This window comes from Fringilla coelebs, assembly GCF_963513975.1.
Source record: "Fringilla coelebs genome assembly, chromosome: 21".
In the NCBI taxonomy this organism is placed as follows: Eukaryota; Metazoa; Chordata; class Aves; order Passeriformes; family Fringillidae; genus Fringilla; species Fringilla coelebs.
In genome coordinates, this window is record NC_140047.1 from 1,231,142 (window position 1) to 1,253,385 (window position 22,244).

General features: G+C 41.3%; 1 protein-coding gene across 1 annotated transcript; it reads right to left on the minus strand.

Annotated features, from left to right (window-relative positions):
- Positions 1-1,058: 1,058 nt before the first annotated feature.
- On the minus strand, positions 1,059-21,775 carry MAN1B1 (mannosidase alpha class 1B member 1). Its single transcript, XM_084219568.1, has 13 exons — positions 21,611-21,775; positions 19,325-19,433; positions 18,078-18,214; positions 16,942-17,102; positions 14,868-14,977; positions 12,723-12,908; positions 10,579-10,727; positions 9,789-9,977; positions 8,763-8,953; positions 7,069-7,189; positions 5,239-5,436; positions 4,808-4,939; positions 1,059-3,983 (listed from the first exon to the last, which is right to left on the minus strand). The coding sequence occupies exons 1-13, from the start codon at positions 21,740-21,742 to the stop codon at positions 3,780-3,782; spliced, it is 2,019 nt and encodes a 672-aa protein (XP_084075694.1). The 5' UTR covers positions 21,743-21,775; the 3' UTR covers positions 1,059-3,779.
- Positions 21,776-22,244: the final 469 nt, after the last annotated feature.

The window sequence follows — 22,244 nt, forward strand, 5'->3', positions numbered from 1 at the left end:
GGCACTGTCTGAGGTGAAGGAAAGAGCCCCAAAGCACCACTCTGAGCATGATGGGAATGCTGCTCCTGGTTGAACTTCAAGGCCACACAAGGAAAATGGCATATAAGCAATGAGTGACCAAGACCAGACCATAGGTGCAGACCCTGTGCTTAAGGCCTGCACCAGTGAGGTTGTTGAACAAAGGCCCAATTTGTTCTATCATCATTTACTGACACAAAGAGTGCAGCCAAGGTGGGAAGATTGTAGAGAACAGGAACTCGGGGTTGGGCTCCAGTGGACACAGAGGCTTCCTGCTTCAGACAGCAATCTCCAGCAGTATTTCAGAGAACAAAAAAACCCCAAGTTTTTCTTCCCAAAGTCCAAAAAATCTTAACCATTCCCTTGAAGCAACAAGGTTCATGGAGCTACCCCATCATGTCAGTTTTACTCATCCTGTTAAATATACTGAGTAAGCTGAATTCCCTTGCAGGGCTATTTCTAAGAGGAAAGTCCTGAGGCACAGGAAAAATTCACAAAACTGTAAATGTGTTATTACAAAAACCTTTTCTGTCTTTGTCGGTCATCACTGCCAACATCATGCTGGCATGGTACAGGAAACAAGGTGTATTTGGAGGAGTAAACAGAGCTGTACCTGAGCTTGGCATGGAATGCTGAAAATCCCATTAAATGGAAGTCCTGCAAAACTGCCAGCTTCTACAGACCTGTAATGAGAATTCAGCTTTCAAAAGTTCAGGGATTAGATGGTAACTGTGCCCCATCCATCTGCTGAATTTTTTTTGAGCATACAGGTCAGTATTTCCTGAACTGTGGCTCAAAGCCCCAAGTGTGAGACTCCCACGTCCACAGCCCTGCAGTTCTCTGTGGCTCTGCCCATGCCCGGCTCTGTTTCTCAGTGAAAGCCCAAGGCTTTCCACTGTGAAGGACAGAATCCCTGGCTCAGAGGTGGCCTTCCCAAACACTCCAGTTAAGCCAAAAGTGTCCCAGCATGTAGAAACACCAAAGTGGATTACAGACCCAGCAATTCAAGCTTGGAACAAGGAAGTTCCAAGCTTGAGTTGCGCTGGAGGAGCACACTATGGAACAGAAATAGGCCGTGGAGCTCAGAGACTGATCTGACCCGACAGTTTGTTAAGGAAGTAAAAATAAACAAGCAATTAAAATGACCTCTGCAGAAGAACAGGAAGAATAGATGAGCTTTGTTGAGATTATTTCGTTTGTGCCATTTCACACGTGACATAGGGGTCTGAAACAAAGGGAGTGGGAGCTAACAACCTGAACCTCAGGTTTAAAGGCTGAGGACAGTAAAGCCACATTTTGAGAAGACTGCATGTCCCAAAAGGAACAAGAAATCAGATGGACCAAGAGGCTCAGCTAAAAGACAAGACATGTTTGGGGAAGTGATAGTTTATTCTTCTCTCCTTCAACTCATTAGGAAATGAATTACTACTCGAGCCAATCATAAGGCAAAAAAAGTATCACACAGACTCCCATAGTCCCATTTGTAGAATCAATTACATTAAGACTTGTGTACAACTTCAAAACCAGATTATTTTTGGTAAGCATTTATATGTATTCCATTTTCTAAGAAATCTCTCTTGTCTCAGTCAGGCAGCTCTCCAGTGAAACACCAAACCCTGGAAGTTTTACAATCCATAGCACAGTCATAATTAAAGGATCAAAATTCACTTTGTTCAAAGGCACAAGGCCAACACAGGTCAGCAGGACCTGGGAAGTGTTGCTGATTTTTTTTAATTTTTTTTTCTTTAGTCTCCAATTTTAAGACTTTAGCCTTTCGCCCTACCTCAGCTCCTCAGCAGCACAAACCAGGTTCATGAACAAAAAACTGAAGGTGCTTCCTTCCACATTTCCACTGCACTATCCTCATTTATTGTTGTGCCAAAGAAAATAGATGCCTTGGCAGCAAATTGGTTGTGTAGCCAAAGGCCATAGCGACTGGATTCCACTGCACTTTTAAGTGAGAAGCTTGTTCTCAGAGTTACTGCTGGCCTGTGAACAGGAGGAACATTAACATTCTGCACTGACTAGTTATGTCCTGTCAATCCCAGGACAGGGTCCCTCTGATGACAGAAGAATGTGTATTTAAATAATTCCTAAAATTTCTCCATTTCCATTAATACATGGAATGATAAATACTATATAAAACACTTCAACAGTGGTCCCAAGAGTAACTTGTAACTCCAGCAAACAGAATGGATCAGCATAAAACAAAGATACATCTTACTTTACAAATCAAAGGTTACAATTACTGTAAAATACCTCCCTCAACCACTGGAAAATAAACCATTAGAGTCAAATTCAGTCAGCTCCATTAACGGCGAGAGACCTCTGGATTTAGTGGGGCCTGCAGCTCCTGGCCCTGCCCATGACACCCACTGCCATGGCAAAAAGAGACTTCCAGTGAGACCAACCTCTTCTGGAAATATGAACAATCACGTTTCTGAGATCTTATCCATGAATACAGGACCGTCCAAGTCCAAATCCAAAAGGAAAAATACTCTAGAAAGCTCATTTCCAAATTCATGGCTTAAAATCTGTACATGTACACATACAAAATGAAAGTTCCCAGGGCTCCTGTAAGATTGTTTAAAAACCTGGGTCTGCTTTGTCTTCAAGTAACTGAAATGAATTTCTCCAATTCTACTGGAGCCTAGAACTGCTGTAAGACCATCTGCTTTTAACACTACTGCTGAAAATACCCACTGTACGCCTAAGGAAAAAAAAAACCTGAAAATTTCTCCATGGTCCAAGAAATTATGAATAACAAGAACTTTGCTGTACAGCTGTAAGCTTGTTTTGAGTCAACAAAAACCATGATGTGATATCTGAACAGGAAGGGACAGAAGGAAGCTGATATCTAATATGATCACAAGCTTTCCCAGTGCCCAACCTCTGAAAAGCTGAAAGCAGCTTTCAGTCAGAATACCTGAGTCTAACTGATGCAAATAAGATATAAAATGCATGTGTTGTTTTACTTGCATTTCACATTATCTCCTGCTTTCCTGCAGGGAAGTTAAAAAACTCAATACTTCTACAAAATTATATACCACTTTGAGCTAAACAGCAGCAAATTCTCTTTCACCATTCATTTCAGCCACAACTTGAGTACTGTTCCAAGTGCTCTACAAAACTATGACACTATACAACAGATGCTCTGCTGCCTCTTTCTTCTCCTAACATGATGCAGCATATCTCGGGAGTTTGGAATGAGATCAGAGTACCAGCAGCAATACTGACAGCTTCTCCCTGGGACAGCACTACAGCTCTTTGTTTATTCCACTTTGCACCTGAACCACTGTCACAGTCTGACAAAGGAATGGCTCTGTAATCCAGTGTTTCAGTGAATCCAGAATAAACCAGAAAACCGGAGGCTTATTCCTGCTCTCCAGGGACAATGCTCTGCCCTGAGCCAATTCGCTGCATTCTCAGTATTTAATGAGCATTTAGTAACACTGACATAAGTGAGTCATCAGTTAAGTGGGCCATCAGAGCCCCAAGAATGTCATGGTCCACACTACAGTTACCTTCTGAACCTCAGCACCAGGGAAATCAGCTTCATATGGCACAGCTTTGCCCATCCCAGAACCAGAGATCAGATTTAAGACTGATGTGATTTCTCCAAACCAGAGATGCTTTTCCCAAGCTATTGTCTGTTGTTTGACGTAAAAAAAGGTGCATTATAGCATCTCTCCTCAAACCCTGAAAAGTAAAGTGACTTGAAGATAAAAATGCCACCACTGGAAGATCCACTGATGTAGAGTCTATGCTGGTACCCAGATAGGGAGTGGATGAGCCTCTGTGTTAAAGACGTATTTGTCAAGGTTGATTAAGTCTATGTCATCTGAGAATAGCAGAAACATGTATTTGAGTGTTTCCCCAAGGAAGAAGCTCTCCATTTTATCCCGTGGCTCTGGATTACTGGGATTCTGAACGTTGTTAATAGAAGTATAACCACCTGTAGGAACCTGTGCAAAAAAAAAAAAACAAAAAATTGTATCTTTGCATATCCTAAAATAATTTTTTACTTCCTAACATCCAGATGCACTTGGAGAAGATAAGTGCTATGAACAGATCATGTTTTCATAGTTTTCATTTCATACTTGGTTCTCATTTATGTATAAAGCTTCCGTAATGAAAAAAAAAATCTCATTGCATTTTAAAAGAAACTACAACGATAAATGAAGCAAAATATCCATTTGTGCTCAGGGTAGAGGGGTATCACAAAGAACATCCCTTTGAAGTTTCTGGACAAATATACAGAAAGGAACCAGTGATTTCTACATTAGAGCTGACCCAAGACTTGTATCCATTTCTCTTAAGAACAGACCATTGATATTTGGGGCCACACTTTCACGGCATATCAGTGATATTTCCATGAGCACTGTAGTCAGAACGAACAGAAAAACTTCTATTAAACCATAAATGCCATAAACCATAAATGCCATTTTGTGCTATTTCTTTTTTCTTTGGCAACTTTAATTGAAGAGTTCTTTCAATCCAGCCATGCCCTTCTCAGCTTCCAAAGTCTAAAAACTACAGATTCTAACACTTTGGTAATCTTGCCTACAGCTTCTGCATTTCACTTTTTCATCAATGTAATACTTTTTTCACTATATAGGTAAGCAGAGTATCTCCATCTGTAAGAAAACAATTTTTCTGTATATACCTACAAATTCCCCCACAGTTATCTGATGAATCTTGAAACATAGTATGTTTCCCAAGTTGTTGTTAGAAAGCAAGTGAGCAAATACAGTCCTGACAGAACAAGGTTATTATAAACTGGCCTTACCCTGGTGTATCTGTTGAAATTCTGCAAGATTTCCCAGCCCCAGTCTTGATATTTCTTATCACCAGTGAATCTGTACATATAAAAAAGGCTTTCCACAGTTTCTGGTCGCAATAAATTGTGCCTGTCTGCAGGCTGCAAGAGAAAAAATGGCAAGAGCATTTCAGACAGGAAATTTCCCAAGGATGCATGCAGGGAGAAAAATAATTATTCACATCTCCATCTGCTCCCAAGAGTTTGCTATGCATAAGTCAGCTTCTAAATATACTGCTGGGGTAACTAAAACCAAAGCCTAAGGTATAGCTAGAAGGCAAGGCAGAGAAAGAATTAGGTGCTCCACAAGAAACCCCATCACTAGTATCTGGCCAGGAGTTCAACAGAATAGAGCTACAGAGAAATCATGGAATTGGAGTTCAGGCCAGCTATCTGCTCACCTTGATTTCTACATCCTTGTGGCCCTTCTGTGCATGGAGATTGAAGTGTACGATCTCTGGGCTCAGGCCTGTCTCTACTTGAGCATACATCTGGTAGCAGGTTTCTATAAGAGTTTCAGCCAATTTCATATGATCAGCAGCCAGTCCATTGTGAGCTCCCAGTGCTAAAGTACCCGGCAAGAAGCAAACTAAGTGATCCTGCAAGACAAGACAACTCTTACTGAGAAGTTACACATCAAACAGCAAGGGGAAGTAAGGGGGCACCGTCTTTTAATTGTTTTTCTTCTTCAAAGCACATTTCTGGTACCAACAACTTGAGGATAACTTTTTAACAATCTCATGTAATGTAACATGAGGCAGGCAGCATTATTACAGAAATCATTAAATTCAAAAATGTACAAGAATGTGTTTGTATGACAAGTTTCTGGAATAAAGGTCTCAGGTCATGTTGAACAGAAAGAGAGTTCTTTTGGTTTACCAGAAGCATACATTTCATATCAGCTCATGCAAGGCATCAACAGCACCACCTAAAGGCTTGGTGTCCTCATTCTAACCTAATGGTAGGTTGGGAGCTAACCTACCATTGATGTAAGAAAGTAAGCACTGCAGATTAATGTCACATATGGAATCTCAAATGATTTTCAACATTCAGAATCAAAGCTCAGGTCTCATCACTCAAAAACAGAGTAAAACCACTCTGATGTCCCTGTATGGACCTTTAAAAGCTTTGTCCAGTTCTGAAGGAAAGTGGAGGGTTGTAAAGATCAGCACAGTCATAGGAGCCAAACATCCCCACTGTTCCAACTGGACAGGGTAAGAGACCTGTCCAAACTTTCACCCAATAATAATGGATTAAAACAAAAATTCTGACTCCCTGAAACAGAAGGAAGTGTTCTGACATGTACAGACACCAAAGCCAAATCTGTCTTAATTCAACTCTATCCTATCTTGGAATGGGGCAGCCCCCTCTACCCAAAACCCAGACACTGGTCCTACTCACAGCAGGTTTTTTGGAGAGCTTTTGGGAAATTCAGATCCAAGAAGCACATGCTAAAAACCAGAACTGAATATCTTAAAAATACTACATCAGGAAAGGCTATACATACATTAATAATACATCACTCATCTTTCAGACAAGCTATGCACATATACAATACCTGCACTGCACGGGATTTTTAACTGGAAGATCTTAAAATACACAAATTGGGAACAGAATGTTAAGATGAATCTATTTTCCCTACAGCAAACAGCATATTGTTATACCCAAGAATCTTCCAGGTAGGAAAATAAAGATGTCATGAATGGACAGAAACCTCCAAAATTATTATTTTTTTTTAACCCCATAATACAATATTAGAGGACATGCTTCTTTTTAAGGCAAATCTGAAAACACAGGTGTGCAAGTGTCTACATATATTTTTTAATTATTGAAAACTAGTAATACATAAAATAGGTATTATCGCAACAATTTAGGACACTGCAATTTTATGACTAAAACAGGAAAAAAAAAAGAAAGAAAATTTAAGTCCAGCACCAAAATGTTCAGTCTTGAAGGAACAAAATGGGTTTACTAGAGTAACTCATAGAGAAGGCCCTCAGTTTGCACTTGTAGTTAGTATCTACAAGGCAGCTACTCATTACTGTCATCACACTGGACAGATGTGTATGTCCATATCATCTTGTGGTTTGGGTTTTTTCATTTGTTTCTGATGGGGTTTGATTTTGTTTTTTGAGGGAGAAAAGCTTTGCATTTGCTTCTGTGTTGGGTTTTATTTAAATTTTGTAGTTTTATTTAAATTTTCTGTTTTCTTTTGCAGTTATATTTCTTACCATCTTGGCACTGAAATGGCCATGAGCAAGCTCTCCTACAAAAGTAAGCTTCTTGGGTTCTGATCTCTGAAGAAGATGCTTTTTCACTCCTTCTATGGCTCTCATATAGTCTTCCAACAGTCTGTGAAAAAAATCATCCCCAGTTGGCTCACATGCACACAATTAGAACATATTTGATCATAGGTGATGTTCAGCACAATCTTTTAGACAACTGTTACTTCAGTCTACAGAGTAATATCTAACTAAACGTGAAAACTTAAACTCCCTCAGTAACCATCAACACGACATTAATCAGTTGTCACTACCATGTAGCAATACTGGGTTTACTTGAAAAGTAAATAATGATACTTTAATACTTATTCAAATATTAAAGAAAACACCTGCAACTGTTTCTAGGCAATAACCAGATTTTATTTCAAAAATCCTTGGAAGCAGAGTTATTGAAATCACAGAAAATCTAGGCTAGGAAGGACCTCTTGGAGGTTTCTATTTCAACCCTCTGCTCTGAGGCAGATTCAATTTCATCAGGTTGTCTGAGTGGTTATGCAAGCAATTTTTCAGTACCCCCATCCAAAGATGGAGATTCAAAGAGTTTAAGCAATCTTCTCCAATTGACCTTTCTCAATGTGAAACACTGTTTCACAGTATTTAATTTCATTTTTCCTTGCTTTCATGTACTTTCAATATGGAAAACAACCTGTTGATTGTGTGGCTCACAAAATGCCATTGTGGTCCCAAAGACACCTGTTCTCCATTTACAGTAAGGTAAGCCTCGGAAAGAGCAGTGATGAAAACTTTGCAGAAGGGCATCTGCTCTGACACACAGAAATGCCTCCAAGAGACACATTTTTGCTCTGTCTGCATTAAACTCCTTGAAATTAACAAGAAGTCTAACAGTCTAACAGAATTAGCTTATATGCAGACTTGTCTTGAAGGAAAGCTTCTTTTCCAACATCTTTAACTCCTCCTTGTAAGCACTCTTCCACTAACGCAGTACAGATAAAAGAAACATATGAGACTTGAAGAGGGACTTTTTACAAGGGCATGCAGCAATAGAGCAAGGGTCTTTAAACTGAAAGTAAGTAGACTGATACTGAATATTAGGAAGAAATTCTTCCCTGTGAGGGTGGGGAGGCCCTGGCACAAGTTGCCCAAAGGAACTGTGGATGCCTTATCCCTGTCCCAGGCCAGGTTGGATGGGGCTTGGAGCAACCTGGTCTAGTGGAAGGTGTCCCTGCCCATTGCAGGGGTGGCACAGGATGAGCTTTAAGATCCCTTCAAACCCCAACCAGTCTGGGATTCTGGAATTAAAGAGAACATAACACATACATCAAACTTCTGTCCCCCTTCACCTTTCACTAACAAACCCAGAGCAAACACAGACATCACTGTAAAAAGGAAATGCCCACAGTATTTCAGAAGTGTCATTCTCATCTTCTTTCTGTGACAATCCTCACATTTGAGGAAGAAAAGGTTCTTGTGGAGAAGGAATTTTAAGACTAAGGCTAACTCTCCTCGTGTTCTTTCATCATGTTACCACAGGTCTTTTTTCCTTGGCTTGCTTTTAAAAACAGTACTAAGTTCAGGTGACTCTTGAGCCACATGCATTGTTCTTCTTTAAGCAGCAAACTACAACAGAGGGATTTACAGCTCACCTGATTATCACACCAATATGAGAAGTGCAAAGAACTTACTCATTTTCTTTCTTTCCACCCTGAATCCACTGCTTGAGCAGATACTCATAGTAGCTGTCAGCTCTGGCTCCCAGAGTGTAGACCCCCAGGTGGGTGAACTGCCCACTGTTGGTGTTGATGAACATAGGCACAAGGCCATCATTTTTCCCTGAGAGGATGTGAACATGCTTCATGACCTCATCTACAGCTTTCTACAAGAAAGAAAATGGAAAACATAAATTACAGGTATAAACAAGGTACAGAACTGTGTCTAGTCACTATAGCCCAGTAACAAACCTGTAACTTTGCTTCCCCAAATTAGCATCAGGGACATCAAGTTGAGCTAGAGCAATATATTAAATTCAAGATTTCAGACTTTTGTACTCTCAAAATATGATGTTCTGGTTATGTTCAAGTACTCTGAAGCAATTATAACTGTTTCCTTTCCTTGAAGGCAAGCCCACTCAAAAGCCAGTACTACAGCACTCAGATTTACTCAGACTTGCAAAGTAGAAGTCCAGCAAAAAAATCAACTACATGAATCTATTAGCTAAGGTTCTTTAAATGACTGCATTCTTTAACACTGAGTTGTGGATACAGTCCAAAATAATAACATCAGCATACAAAAGAAAAATGGAAAATATTATTTTCTCTGAAATTCTTTTTATGTCAACTAACTCTTCCCTATATGGTGACCTGCTCTCAGACTCTTTACTACTGAATGACATTTTAGTTCCTTGGATAGTAACAATTCAGTTTTGTTCTCTGCACATAGAAAACAGTATCAAGAAACCACACTCAGAAATTTTTGGTTTTTTACTTAAAAGCTGCTTCTGAGGAAGAAAAACAATTACTCATCTCCACTACTATTTTTGCTCTTCAATAAAATAACGGAGTATTTTGTTTCTTTTTCTTTCCTTGTCTAGAGTTTCACAACTTATTTATCATAACTTATAGACTCCTGAGACCGTGAGTACTAATGGAGAGTCAGTGGTAGAGCTGCAGAGAAATGGACAAAGAGAACAATATCAACTGATTCTTCCATACCCTGAATTTCTCATCTCCAGTCAGACGAGAAAGCTCCCTGAACTCCAACTGAATGCTGGTCACCTCTGCCACAGTGCTGTCAGATGTCCAGCGAGGGGGATGTGCAGTGCCCCGACCAATGTTGACATCAGAATAAGGTATCTTGGAGGGCGTCTTGAATGCTGGCATAAGCCTGTTTCCAATGTCCTTCTAAAGAAAACCCAGGAGCACAGGGTCAAAACAGTCAAACCAAAAATACATATATATAATTAGATTTTCTTCACAAAGCAGATGGGAAAAGATAGAAGAGCAGCTTAGTTTTAGATGATGCAAGCAATTAAAGAAATTTAAAAAGTCATTAACTTATTCATAGTAATGAGCAGAGTTTCCACCTTGTTCTTAGCACTGCAGGCCTCATCTGAGGCTGCAATCCCTATCACACAGTCACAGGCTGATCTAGCTAATCTGCTGAAGCGGCCTGATGCTGTTAAGACACGCAGAAAGGGCAGCAAAAAACAACTATTACCCTTTGCCAATCATTTATTTCTTCTTTTGTTTCATGAACTTCATGATGCTCAGCCATTCATCAGCAGAAGACCAGACATACAAGAAAAGGTGACAAACACAGCAAGGCTTTGAGGTTGTACAGAGAGCAGAAGTGCAGGCTTCAAAGCTTAGTGGTAAATGTCTTTCCCACCACTTTATGAAACTGTTAAAAACCAGCAACATTTAACTTTCTGAGGAATATTCCCTCACCTTTGTCCAATATAGAATACATAACCCAATTTCATTTGTAAGGCCAGACACTCACAGCTTTTTCCAGGAAAAGGCTATCTCCAGAGAGGTGATAGGTGCTCAGCAAGCCACCCAGGATACGGATAGTGCTCTCAAACAGGTTCACATCCACATTTTTATCAAAGACTAAATCATTTGCTACCCATTTTCTTGCTTCGTCAAACTCTGCAAAGTATAAAAGGTAGTTCAGTTCAGAACTTCTGGCATCTTCCAATAGCTAAAGACATGAGTACTCCATATATCCATGACAGTTACTTGTATTTGTCTATAGAGATGAAAATTTTAGGTGGAAAATTAAAATGAAGAGCACATGCTGGAAGAAGTTTCATTACCATTGGCTTAATTCTTATTCAGCACACACCACAGAAGCATACAGACAGAAATATCCACCAAAACAGAAAATCCTTAATAGTTTAAGAAAAGAAGAATTTTTTATTAAACTGGTCCCGAAATTAAAATCATTCAAATCCATCCATTTGACTTGTCAGGTAATTAGTTACACTTCCACAAAGCCTGCTAGTTTTAATTAAATCTTTTTCAACCAAACCCATTACCCAGCAAGATAACAAGTAACATTTTCAGTTAATAGCTTTAGCCTAGTAATGTCCTCAGGAGCCTGCTTCCTGCAAGATGGTGCAATCTTTTTATCTAGAATGGTTGTTTATCACATTACTAATTCAAAAGAAAGGTTAAAAGAAAAGCCATATTAGGTTCATCAATCAGCTTAGCAGCAGCATCACTCAATAACTGCTTTGGCACAGGGTCTCCACAGTGCATGTGAGTCAATTTAGCCCTCACAATTGGAGGCTGAGCTATTTCAGTGATCTCACAGCTTCTGGAAACTCCTGCTTGTGAGAAGCAGAACAACCAGTTTACCAGAAATGGAAGGCATTCCTTAGAAGACAAACTCTGGAGCATATGGATGCCTCTGCGCCCTCCAGTCCTGGATGCTGGGCAAATACAGGATGTTAGGCACATTGAGAAGAACTACTAAAATTCTTCAGTGTTGTCAGAAGTACAACAGCAAAGGCAGAGTTCTCTGTCACAGCAGCTTTTGCATTTATCAGCTGATAAGAAAGACTAGCAGCCTCAAACAGAACTTGCATTTACATAGCACTTGTTATTCAGAAAAAAACCCAGGAGCTCTCTAAGGCAGGCAGCAGAACTGATAAAAAATAGAAAGAAATCTTCACCAAGAACCCATTTTCAACACATCTCTAATACTAATAATTTATTTTAAAAACTCTACAGTTAAAAATTAATTTTTTACGAAAAAAAGAGCAACATACTGGCAACTTGATTAAAATTCAAGACAGCCTGTGCAGGCCTAGAGCTGCACACACACAATGTATTATTTTACAAAAACTTCAAAGGTAGAAGAGACTTTCAGTATTTATTGTACCCTCACTGGCAGCTCTGTTCTCCCTATCGTGACTGAAAAAATCTGTAAGTTTAATAAAAGTTTACAAAGGCGGCTATTGACCATGGCTAAATAGATACAGTTCCAGAAATTTTGAAATAGCATTAAAAAAAACCTCTGCATCACAAAAAAAAAAAAAAAAAAAAAAAAAAAAAATCCAACCACCAACAAAAAAAAATGGTCATAAATACTAATTAAGCATTTAAGTTTTTTGCAACAGAATTGCAAAATTTTTGGCTTAGTTTTTAAAATCTCTTTGAAAGTTTTCTAGCATGGTCATTTCCAGAATAACTCTCAAAAATACAGACAACACCACAACTCAGGAAAGAGGTACTGAGCACTCCCTTTCTCCACCCATGGATTCCTTACAGAAACAGCCTTCTTAAATCCATATACGAAATATTGGTATTAGGTGTGGCAAAACACAAGCAAGGAACATAGAGACAAACTACTCAAGAGTGATGGGTAGAATGCCTCCAGTGGCTGTTTAATGGCACAGAGGTTTTAATACAGAAACAAAGACCGGGAAGTTTATTAAAACATCCCTCAAATTCTACCAGATACATACATACACTGTGTATACATACATATGTATGTATGTATTTGCAATCAGAGGAAAGCTAAATTTATAGGCCGTGTGTAATAAATATTCCCCTCAAAGAACTCTGAACAGGCAATATCTGAAGAGAAATTAAAGAATTATTTTAGGGGAAAAAAACTGGAAGAGGAAAAAAAGTTACCTTCTTTTAAGCCTAATATCCACATGGTATCCAAGGCATCAATTAAGGTAAGACCAAGTCCAAACCACTCGCTGTAGGACTTGGACAAAGGCTTCAGCTCATCATGGCCCCAGGCAAAATCCTTGTACCCTTTCCAGGCATGGCGGAAGGCTTCAATCACAGCTAGCTGGCGCTCATTGATGGGCACTGCAAAGGAGAAACAGATCTTACTCAGGACTTCTACACAGCACTGATGGAACTCTACTATGCACCACTTTACTACATTCCACCAAAAATAAAATTTCTTTCAAACTAACTGATCAGTGTGTTCCAGATTGCAAGGCAAGATATATTCTATTGCCCTCTGTATGGCAGTTGTCTGGTGCCAAGTGGGCAATGCTCCTTATCTCTCTTCCTGAGTGACCATAATCAATAGGGGGACATCTGCTGATAAGGGGCTATTGAATGTCACCACATGACTGATAAGAACTATAGCAACCCATTGTGAGATGCTCCGCCCAGAGGGAGGAGCCAAGCAGTGCCCTGCAGATATAACCTGCAAGATTTCTGACACCAACTCAGCTTTTGCTCCACTGGACTACCCAGAGGAACAGCAGCTGCTTCTACTTCCACGGATCTGCGGAGGAAGAAGACACCCCTTTCCTACAGGACTCCCTTGCTCCAACAGAACCACACCTGACACTCCAGGAGGACTGCAGCCCCTTTTCCAACTGGACTGCTACCAACACCCTGACCCACAGGGTGTCAGGTTGTGTTCTGACTCTGACAGTGTTGTTCTGGTGTATTGCATTGTTGTATTTTATCATTTTATATTTTTTCCCTTCCCTATTAAAGAACTGTTATTTCCTGCTTCCATATTTTTTGCCTGAGAGCCCCTTATTCATAGCAATTCGGAGGGGTGGGGAGGGTGTGCATTCTCCATTTCAGGGGTGGCTCCTGTCTCCTTTATCAGGCACCTGTCTTTCCAAACAGAGACACAGTGCAATGGAAAAATCACCCTCACATTATTCGTTTCAGAAAGCCTTTCCTCTGCAGAATAACCAGTCAGTGTTTCCAGTCAGCAATTCAGTCAAATTCTCTGGGGGAGAGAAATCTCTCTGGAAGCAGAGATTTCTCCCTGGCAACAAAACTGTCACTTCTGCAAATAAAACATTAAAATAACCACATGCACAGCTGTAGATGAGTGAGTATTACTAAAGCTCAAAGAGATGAAAGTCAGGAAATGCCAGGTTAGGATCCATGGTAATCCAGGTGCTGAATACATATGCTTAAGAATAAAATCCTCAGCTAATTCAACACATAACATCTTTTCTTCATCTTCCCTCTCTTACTAACTGCTTTCTGTTAAATTCAAAATTCCTTCTTCAAAATTATTTCTGTTGAACTCTCTATTTAATATCAAAACAGAAAGAAAATTTGCATTTTTCACCTTGGCCAAACCAAGTATTTTTCCATAGTTGTACTGATGTTTTTGCTTCCAATCTGCCATGAAGTGGAGCTTATGTTACACATTGAACATGAAAAATTTCAAGCCATTAGCTGAAATTTTGAAAACTTATGAACAAAGACTTCTAGAGTGGGAAACACCAAGCAGCACAACTAACCCCATAAATATTAAGCATGCAGAAGTGCAAATACGTCACACTGAATTATGCCACGTTTATTACACCAGAACTTCCCAGTTTCTTTCCTGAACCCAGAAAAAGGAAGAACAGGTTCTTAGCTCCACACATGCAGCAACTTGAAAAACAACTTCTGCGCTTTCTGGTGAGCCTTAAAAATAGTTCCACTTAGTTCAGGGAGGAAGTCACTTTCCCTGTATTTGCAGAACAAAAGGAAAGGCACAGCTGAAAAGGAAGCTGTGCCTTTCATGCCCTCCTTCTTTAGGTTATCCTGCCTCTTCCCAGAAGCTGTATTTCGAAGATTTGTCTCAAAAATTTATTTTCAAATTCTGAAGGCTAACAAGCATGAAGGCTGGCATAGTAAAATAAGAACACTGAAAAACTAGGATGTTCTAGGTAAGCAATCTCTCCTACACTTTTTGTTTCCTTTAATCTAAATAAACAAATAAAGTAATGTGTATGGGGAGAAACTGCACAACTGAAACCATAAAAGCAAACAAAAAAAAAAAGCTGTCCTATTTACCTGGTTCTTTCTGGTCTTCAGCTTCCACAGATGAAGGTTTTTCTAGTTCCATTATTTTACTGGATGGAGGTTCAGTGCTTTGGTCAGGTTCTATCACTGCTCCTCTCCAGCTGCAAATACAAGGGACTTATTTTGGCCACAGAAAATCATGCAAATGAATGGGACTTATCTCTGTATTTTCTCTATCACATAATACTTTGATAAAACAGAAGTTAGATTTTGTATAAAGGATCAAAATGAATTTGTGGCCCACTAAGTAAGTTTTACGTTCAAAGAAATTTTCTTTGCAGAGAAATTTTACTTGATTAAGAAATGTGTGTTACAAGCTCTTGGAATTTCATTAAATATCTTGGCAATGGAATTTAATAAAAAAACTTCTTAAAATAAACACCTGAAAATGTTGTATTAAAAGAATTTATTACCTACCATCTCTGAAATGACCACAGTAGCTACTAATGCTAAATAGTACCATGCTGAATCCTCTCAATCCTTCCCCCTGAGGAAATTCCCCAGGGTTTTGTCTAGGAAGAATAGATCATAGAGTTTCCCCAGCTAGGCTGATAGAGAGGACGCAGCCCATGGTGCTCTGCAGCACTATTTCCAATCTACATTAGATTGCTTCCCCCATTGGCCAGTTGATACTGCCCACACCAACTATTCATCCCTTGTTGTCCCTACAGGTTGCTGCCTTTTGTCTTGTTCTCGTGGCCTTACTCTGAGCAGCCTCTGAGACACTTCAAAGAAGGTTGCAGCACTTCTACCACCCAGCCATGCTGCAACAGTAACACATAAATGATGATCACCAAAACCCATGATTAAGTACAAAGAATGAGATGCTCAAAGTACTAACTCTGCTATTAAGGATCACAAGCCTTCTCTTCTACCATAGATGCGTAAATCAGTTTTTACAGGTTTTCATGAAGAATCTCCTGAAGAAGTCTTTCAGAGCAGACTTCAAGTCAGGCCAAATTCATATCAAGATCAAACAATCTCAACCATACCATTTAATATATAGGTATGGTGCCTCTGAGCCCATTATATGCTTCCTAAGGGAACCAGGTTTACAGGATCTTTAAAGTCTATATTGTTTAATTTAAGTCTGACTGTTTCCAGTCAGCATATCTTCTGACTTAGATAAATGCCATATTTCATTTCTTACTTCTATTCTTTAAATTTGCAGCTAGTCTTCATTATGTTTTCATTGCTCTTGTAAGTTCACTGTTTAAGTCTGTGAGTTACAGCACAAGCAAAAGCAAAACATTTTCAGACAATACTGACAGCCAAAATGCTGACCCAGGCACAGTTGTGATGCTATGATCAGCTCATCTGAGCCAGGGCTAAATAAAACTCATAAAACCCCCAAGCCTCATGTTCCAAGTCTGAAGAACCTCTGCTGAACTTTTGGTAGTCTTCTCTATATCCATGTTACTTTCCTTCACTTATTCCCAAATCAAAACACTTCCATAACCATAGAAGCACAGGCCTGTTAAAGATACTACTAGATCTGTACAAGGGAAGAAATGTCTTCTAAGAAAGAAGTAAGCACATCGTGTTACACTCACACAACTATGTACACAGCCATTGATCCTGCCTGGTTGGCCTGGGCCCAGGGTCTTAAGTGGCACCAACCCACAAGAAGCACTGACAATGCTATCACTTTCCAAACCTGCCCCAGGACAAAAACACTTGTAGCAGAACTATTACATTGATACTGTTAGATTAACATTTATTACAACAAATAGCAGAAACCTCTGGACACTGAGAATCTTGCTGAACATTAAGAATGTCTAAGTGCATTAGAAATACAGCCAGCCTTGCAGGGCTTCAAACCCTCTGCAGCTGTGTGATGTAAACAGTAAAATCAGAGAAACTGCACATTCATCAAAATGAAATCTATCAGCCTAGTAATACCAGCAGCTATCAGGCCAGGCCTGAGAACAAACCCATGCAAAGAAAGAAAATAACCTCGGACACATACAACAAAAAGTCCTTAAAATTTTCACTCTAACACTCAATGGATCTTGGCAGAGGCAAGGGGGAAGGAAGCACTGTACCTTGCCTGAAACGTTTCTACCTGATAATGGATTTCTCTGTTTTCTCTACTTTATCCGCTTTGACCAGCTCTTCTACAGCCCTCATGGTATCATGTTGGGTCTTCAGCCTCGTGTCTCTCCGTGGTGCCTTGATCTGAAGATTGGAAGGACCACGACGAACATGAGGTGGTTTCGGTGGCTTCTGAGAATAGGAAAAAAAAAATGTGCTTGGTAAGTTGCAGAGATAGTAAAATTTCAAACCATAAATCAATATAATTCCAGTATTAAACATAAATTCAGATCAATCTTATTTTGTTTGTTTTGCAGCAGGCAAATTCTGACCTGATGGAACGTATGCTAAAGATCTTGTGAGTTTGTTTGCTTGAAACTTTTGGTAAAATCATCCCATTCTTAAGTTTACACTGATAAATTATTTCTAAACTACCTTTACTGCTCCCAAGCATTCATTTAACACAAGGCAGTGACAAAGGATTGTAAAGATATTTGATTCCATTCTACTAGGCACAGTAAATTTATGAGAATTAGCAAAAAGAATGCAAAAAACAAGTTGCCACAATGGCAGTGAAAAAACCAAGAATTACTATACAGTAATACATGTACATTTTTGCATGATGACAAAAAGATTTCATACAAAATTTTGTATTCATTAACTGAACATCTCTGAATTTGTGAGATAAATTCATGACAAACAACACAGTAACCAGCATTCCTTTGCTCCACTAATTCACACAGTCAGTTGATGTTCCTTTCCCACTGCATTCCCCACAAACATAACCCTTCAAAACCTCCTATCATCTGCTCTTTCTGAAGCTATTTCTCAAGCTCCCAGATAAACCATGACTCCAGGCTCCTCACAGGAGTGGAGACTGATTCACACAGCATGAGTGAAGCCTCAACTAAGACACCAGTGTGACATAAAGTCCTGACACGCCTGGGCAGAGCAGTGAGTAAAAAACAGCATATAGAACATGTAAATAAAAAAGACAAAGCCAAGAAATACTACACCAAAACCCTCCCTGAGAGGACAGCATTCCACCAAGAGCACAGGTTTATTGCAAATTCTAACTCCTTCCTCCACAACAACTGTTGGAACCAAGCGCTATCTGCCTTCACAAACTCTTTGTGGCATTAGAAAACTAAATTCTTCTCACATTACCTGCAGTGAAAGCTCAGGGTAGTCTCCATGGTTGACATCTGCTTTCTCGGGTGCTGGTAGAACAGCTGGATTTGCCAGCTTCAATCTAGGAATTTCTTGTTCTGTTCTCTGATCATCCAATGATTTGTTTGTTATACCTAGACACACAAAACTACTCAGCACAAAGAATCAACAGTTAAGGCTGCAGTTAGAAATTTAGAACAGTTTGCTGTATACAAGTAATAGATGCACCTCCAAAAACTGTTTTCATCCACAAAGCATTGATAAACACACACTAACTGTTAGATACAAAGCGTATTTTGGTATTAATCCTCTCCCTAATATAAAAGGAAACTGTTAAAAGGCACATAGAGATTTTTTTAATTGCTACTATTTCAGTTTTTCAGTACAATTAGTAAGATATTATCACAGGTAAATGTGCATTAGTATTACCCAAATGCTTAGAAATTCTAAACTGATTAGGTTTGAGCTACCCATATCTACATACAAACACGATTTAAAAAATCACACTCAAAACTTTCAGATATTAATCAACCATCATAGTTTAGGAATGGTAGTTCCCAATTCAGTGCTCCCTGAAACCACAAAAACCACACTGCTATTCTCTTTCCCCTTTCTGTTTTGCCCTCCCCCTTCCCTCTGGGGTGCATGAGTTGAAAACTGGAGGCACAGAAGGCAAAGATCACAAGTTGAGACAAGAACAATTTAGGGGAAACAGCAATGAAGTAAGAAAACAAACAGTAAGGACAACAATATTAATAACAAAAGGTATAGGAAAAAGAAACTATTTACATGAAGGCATGAATAAAGATAGCTGCCCCTGCTATATTTTCTCTACCAGGAGGAGCCTCTTCTGCCCAGCACAGACTTCCTTTCTCCCCTCTCCCACACGCAGCAATGACTGAGGGGGTACAGAATAACATCCAGACCTTAGCCACACCCCCTCCCAGCTACTTCAACAAATTTACTATCCTGGCTGAAACCACGACATCAACTAGAACAAAACATTGCTCTTGTCAACATGAAGAAAGAAATGGAATACCAAAAATATTTTTTGAGTAAGCATTGCATCATTCAAACACCACATAAAATCATCTCAGAACTGCATTTTAATGAATACACCCAGTCATTACAAATGGAAATTAAAGCTGGTTATAAGATCCACAATCATCTCCTAATCTCTCATTGCCAGAACGCGAGGTGTTAACACCTCGTTCTGGAAATTGCAAGCTGTACAGAACACATACTTTTCCATGTTTCCCCCATGCCTGTGTACGAAATTACTCCACACACTGCCAAGAACGCAAACAGGAAGAGAATGACACTCCGCTGGAGTCGGGACAGCTGCTTCCATTTCTTCAGGAGAGAAAAGAAGTGAAAGAAAGAATATTTAGCATGACATTAAGAACCTACTTGGTTAAAAATAAACTCTTATTGGTTCATTCAGATTAAAACCCACAAAATTGACTAGGTTTAATTTTACCCTGTTTCCAACAGCATATACCCATTGCTTATTTTCTTTGATGACAGAGAAAACAGAAATCCAACCAGCTGGCACAAGAAGCTCACAAAAACTTAAGAGCCACTTGCTGCAAGAACCTCAGAACCTGCCAAATGCCAAGACTCCCAGAAAGCTTCAACTACGGCTGATTTCAATCACAACCTCGATTGGTTGACCTGAGCACCTGCTAAGCTATCAACTGGGATATCCGCCAAAAGCCTCTTTCCTCCTGGCTGGCAACGGACTGCAGAATGCACATGCAAAATTAGAAACAGAAGAAAATGGCAGGAAAACTAAAAATGTTACTGCAGCAAAGAAGAATAGCTCAAAATAAGGTAAGCACCAATCACTGGAAGGTCATGGGTTTGATCCTTGTATGGACCGTTTGCTTAAAGAGTGGGCCCTTCCAACTCAGAATATTCTGTCAATCTGTGAAAGAGAAGTCAGGTATCCTGGCTCTGACAAGCATGGGAACTGTCACACAGAACAAATTCTGCACCACAAAAAAAGAGGCACCAATCTGCAGCAATGTGAAAATTAAATAAAACACCACAACCGCAAACAAGACAAACCCACAATCTTTTCAAGTTTACTCATGGGCAAAAATGTATTGTTAACACTAGATTACATGCAACAATCACTGAAAAACTGACAGCAAATTACATTAACCTGAAAGAGGCCAAGGTACATTAGCCTCCATTTACAGAGAGAGAAGCTGGAGTTAAACATCAAGGGCTACATTGCCATCATTACTTTTCCAACAGTCCTCCTGAAATTCACTAATTCTGATTTGGATATACAGAGGGAACTTCACTGCCAATGCTACACTTGGGAAGGACCTTTGCCACAAACCACACAGTACTTCCCACAGTCCTCATCCTCTTAGCAACAGCCAGAAGCTGGGGATGTCTGCCTGCAGAACTGTCAATGGCCTCACACTGTGAGTCCCACAGCACAATTTCCTGCCTTTCCACCAGCACTGCTGACTGTACAGGAATACTTCTCTGTACACACTGCAAAATGCTGGTCCCACTGTGTCATCTTCAGTTCTACCTGCTTAGCAAAGTCTATGACCCAGCAGCCCTGTGGTTCATCACGGTAGGATGGGAAAAGAAGCTTTAATTGCGGTGTCTTGCAACAGGTAGGAGTAAGGCACAAAAACATGCAAGGGCATTCACCACCATCTTACTGGTTTTTTGCTCACGAAGAATAAGTGTAAAATGAAGGGTGATGACTCGGGCCCATATCTCTCTAGCTGGTAATAAAAAGATAACTGTGGGACTGTGGGCCTAAACAAGCTCTTCATACACACTTCATCTGATGACCTGTAAAGCCTCTGTAGGTGACTATACATCATCTCCTATCTGTAACAAGGCTTATCTTGGCCCTCTGACTCACTCTTTCCCACAGAAGACTCTCCAGCCCAAGACTCCCATCCCACATGAAGCTGTCTGCCCATTCTAGCCACAAGCAGACAAGGTCACTTCCCAGAGCTCTGCCAGAGGACCCCTCTTCTCACACTCAGCTTTCACACTGTTCCCTTTATTCTCCATGGGCAGAAGACAGGACCCTCCCCTTACGCCTTAAAACAGGGAACAGAGGCACAGAGACCAAATCTCACTCCCCTCATTCCGGTCCCGAGAGCTCAGCGTTGCCCCTCAAATGTCCACGAGCAGAGGGCAGGATTTTACCGTATGCCCCTGGTCCCAGCTTTACTCGTGAAAATTAAGACATGACGTGGAGACACCTCAGTCAGTCCGCGCCTCACACACCCCTACTCCGCGGAGAGCAGCCCCGCGAGCACTCCGAAACCAGAGCCCAGAGCGGGGCCGCCCCAGCGCCCAGGGCCCACAGCCGTGGTCTCTGCCCGACTCGGAACTGGGGGACGACGCCAGGTCCCCCATGACACTCCAGCTGCACCTAAGCCTAGGGACATTCCTGACCGCCCAACAGCCCTCCCCCATTACCAGGTGCCCCCCGCACCCAGCCCGGGGATACTCCGGTACCGCACAGCTCCCCGCGTGGGCCTCACCCGCCAGCAGGAGCGCCGCCGCCAAGCCTTGCTGTTGTTATAGCCACCGACCCCGGCCGCCTCCTCTGGGCCGAGAGTGACGGAGATGAAGTCTCGGCGCGGCGACCCCGCGGCGGTGGCACCCGAGTACATGACGGCGCCTCAGGGGCCGCCTGCTGCCATGGCCCCGCGGGACGGAGCGGCCGCTTCCGGCAACCGCTTCCGGTGCCGCTCTGTCCCTGGCGCCGGCGCGTCCGCGCTCGATGGCACCGAGGCGAGGCGGGACCCAGCGCGGCCGGCGGCGCCGCAGAGGCACCGGCCCTGAGGAAGCCCAGTAGGGACGGGGCCTCTCCGCGGGCGGGCAGGAGGAGGTCTTAGCCCGCCCTGCCCATTCGCCGAGCCGTCCCGAGGCCGCAGCCCTCGGCGTGGGTACGGCCCGAGCCCCCCACCTACTTCACGCCTTCGGGCTTCAAGCCTGGGCCGGGGTGCTCGGGGCTGCTTGGATTTTGCCCCTTGCCTCTCGCTGTCCCGGCGCACATCGCAGGACCGCGCCCCGCCCAGCGAGGACAGCGGCTGCCGGGGTGGGCAGTGAGCCATAGGGGAGGCTGGGAATCCTCGCTGTTCTTCGGTGTCGTGAGACTACAACATAGAGACC

Excerpts from the sequence above, each read along its gene's own strand:
- MAN1B1 (XM_084219568.1), bottom strand. The coding sequence starts at position 21,742 with ATGTACTCGGGTGCCACCGCCGCGGGGTCGCCGCGCCGAGACTTCATC. Across the intron at positions 17,103-18,077 it reads ACCCTGAGCTTTCACTGCAG|AAGCCACCGAAACCACCTCA; the intron begins GTAATGTGAGAA and ends TCCTATTCTCAG. Across the intron at positions 5,437-7,068 it reads GCCATTTCAGTGCCAAGATG|GATCACTTAGTTTGCTTCTT; the intron begins GTAAGAAATATA and ends CTTGTCTTGCAG.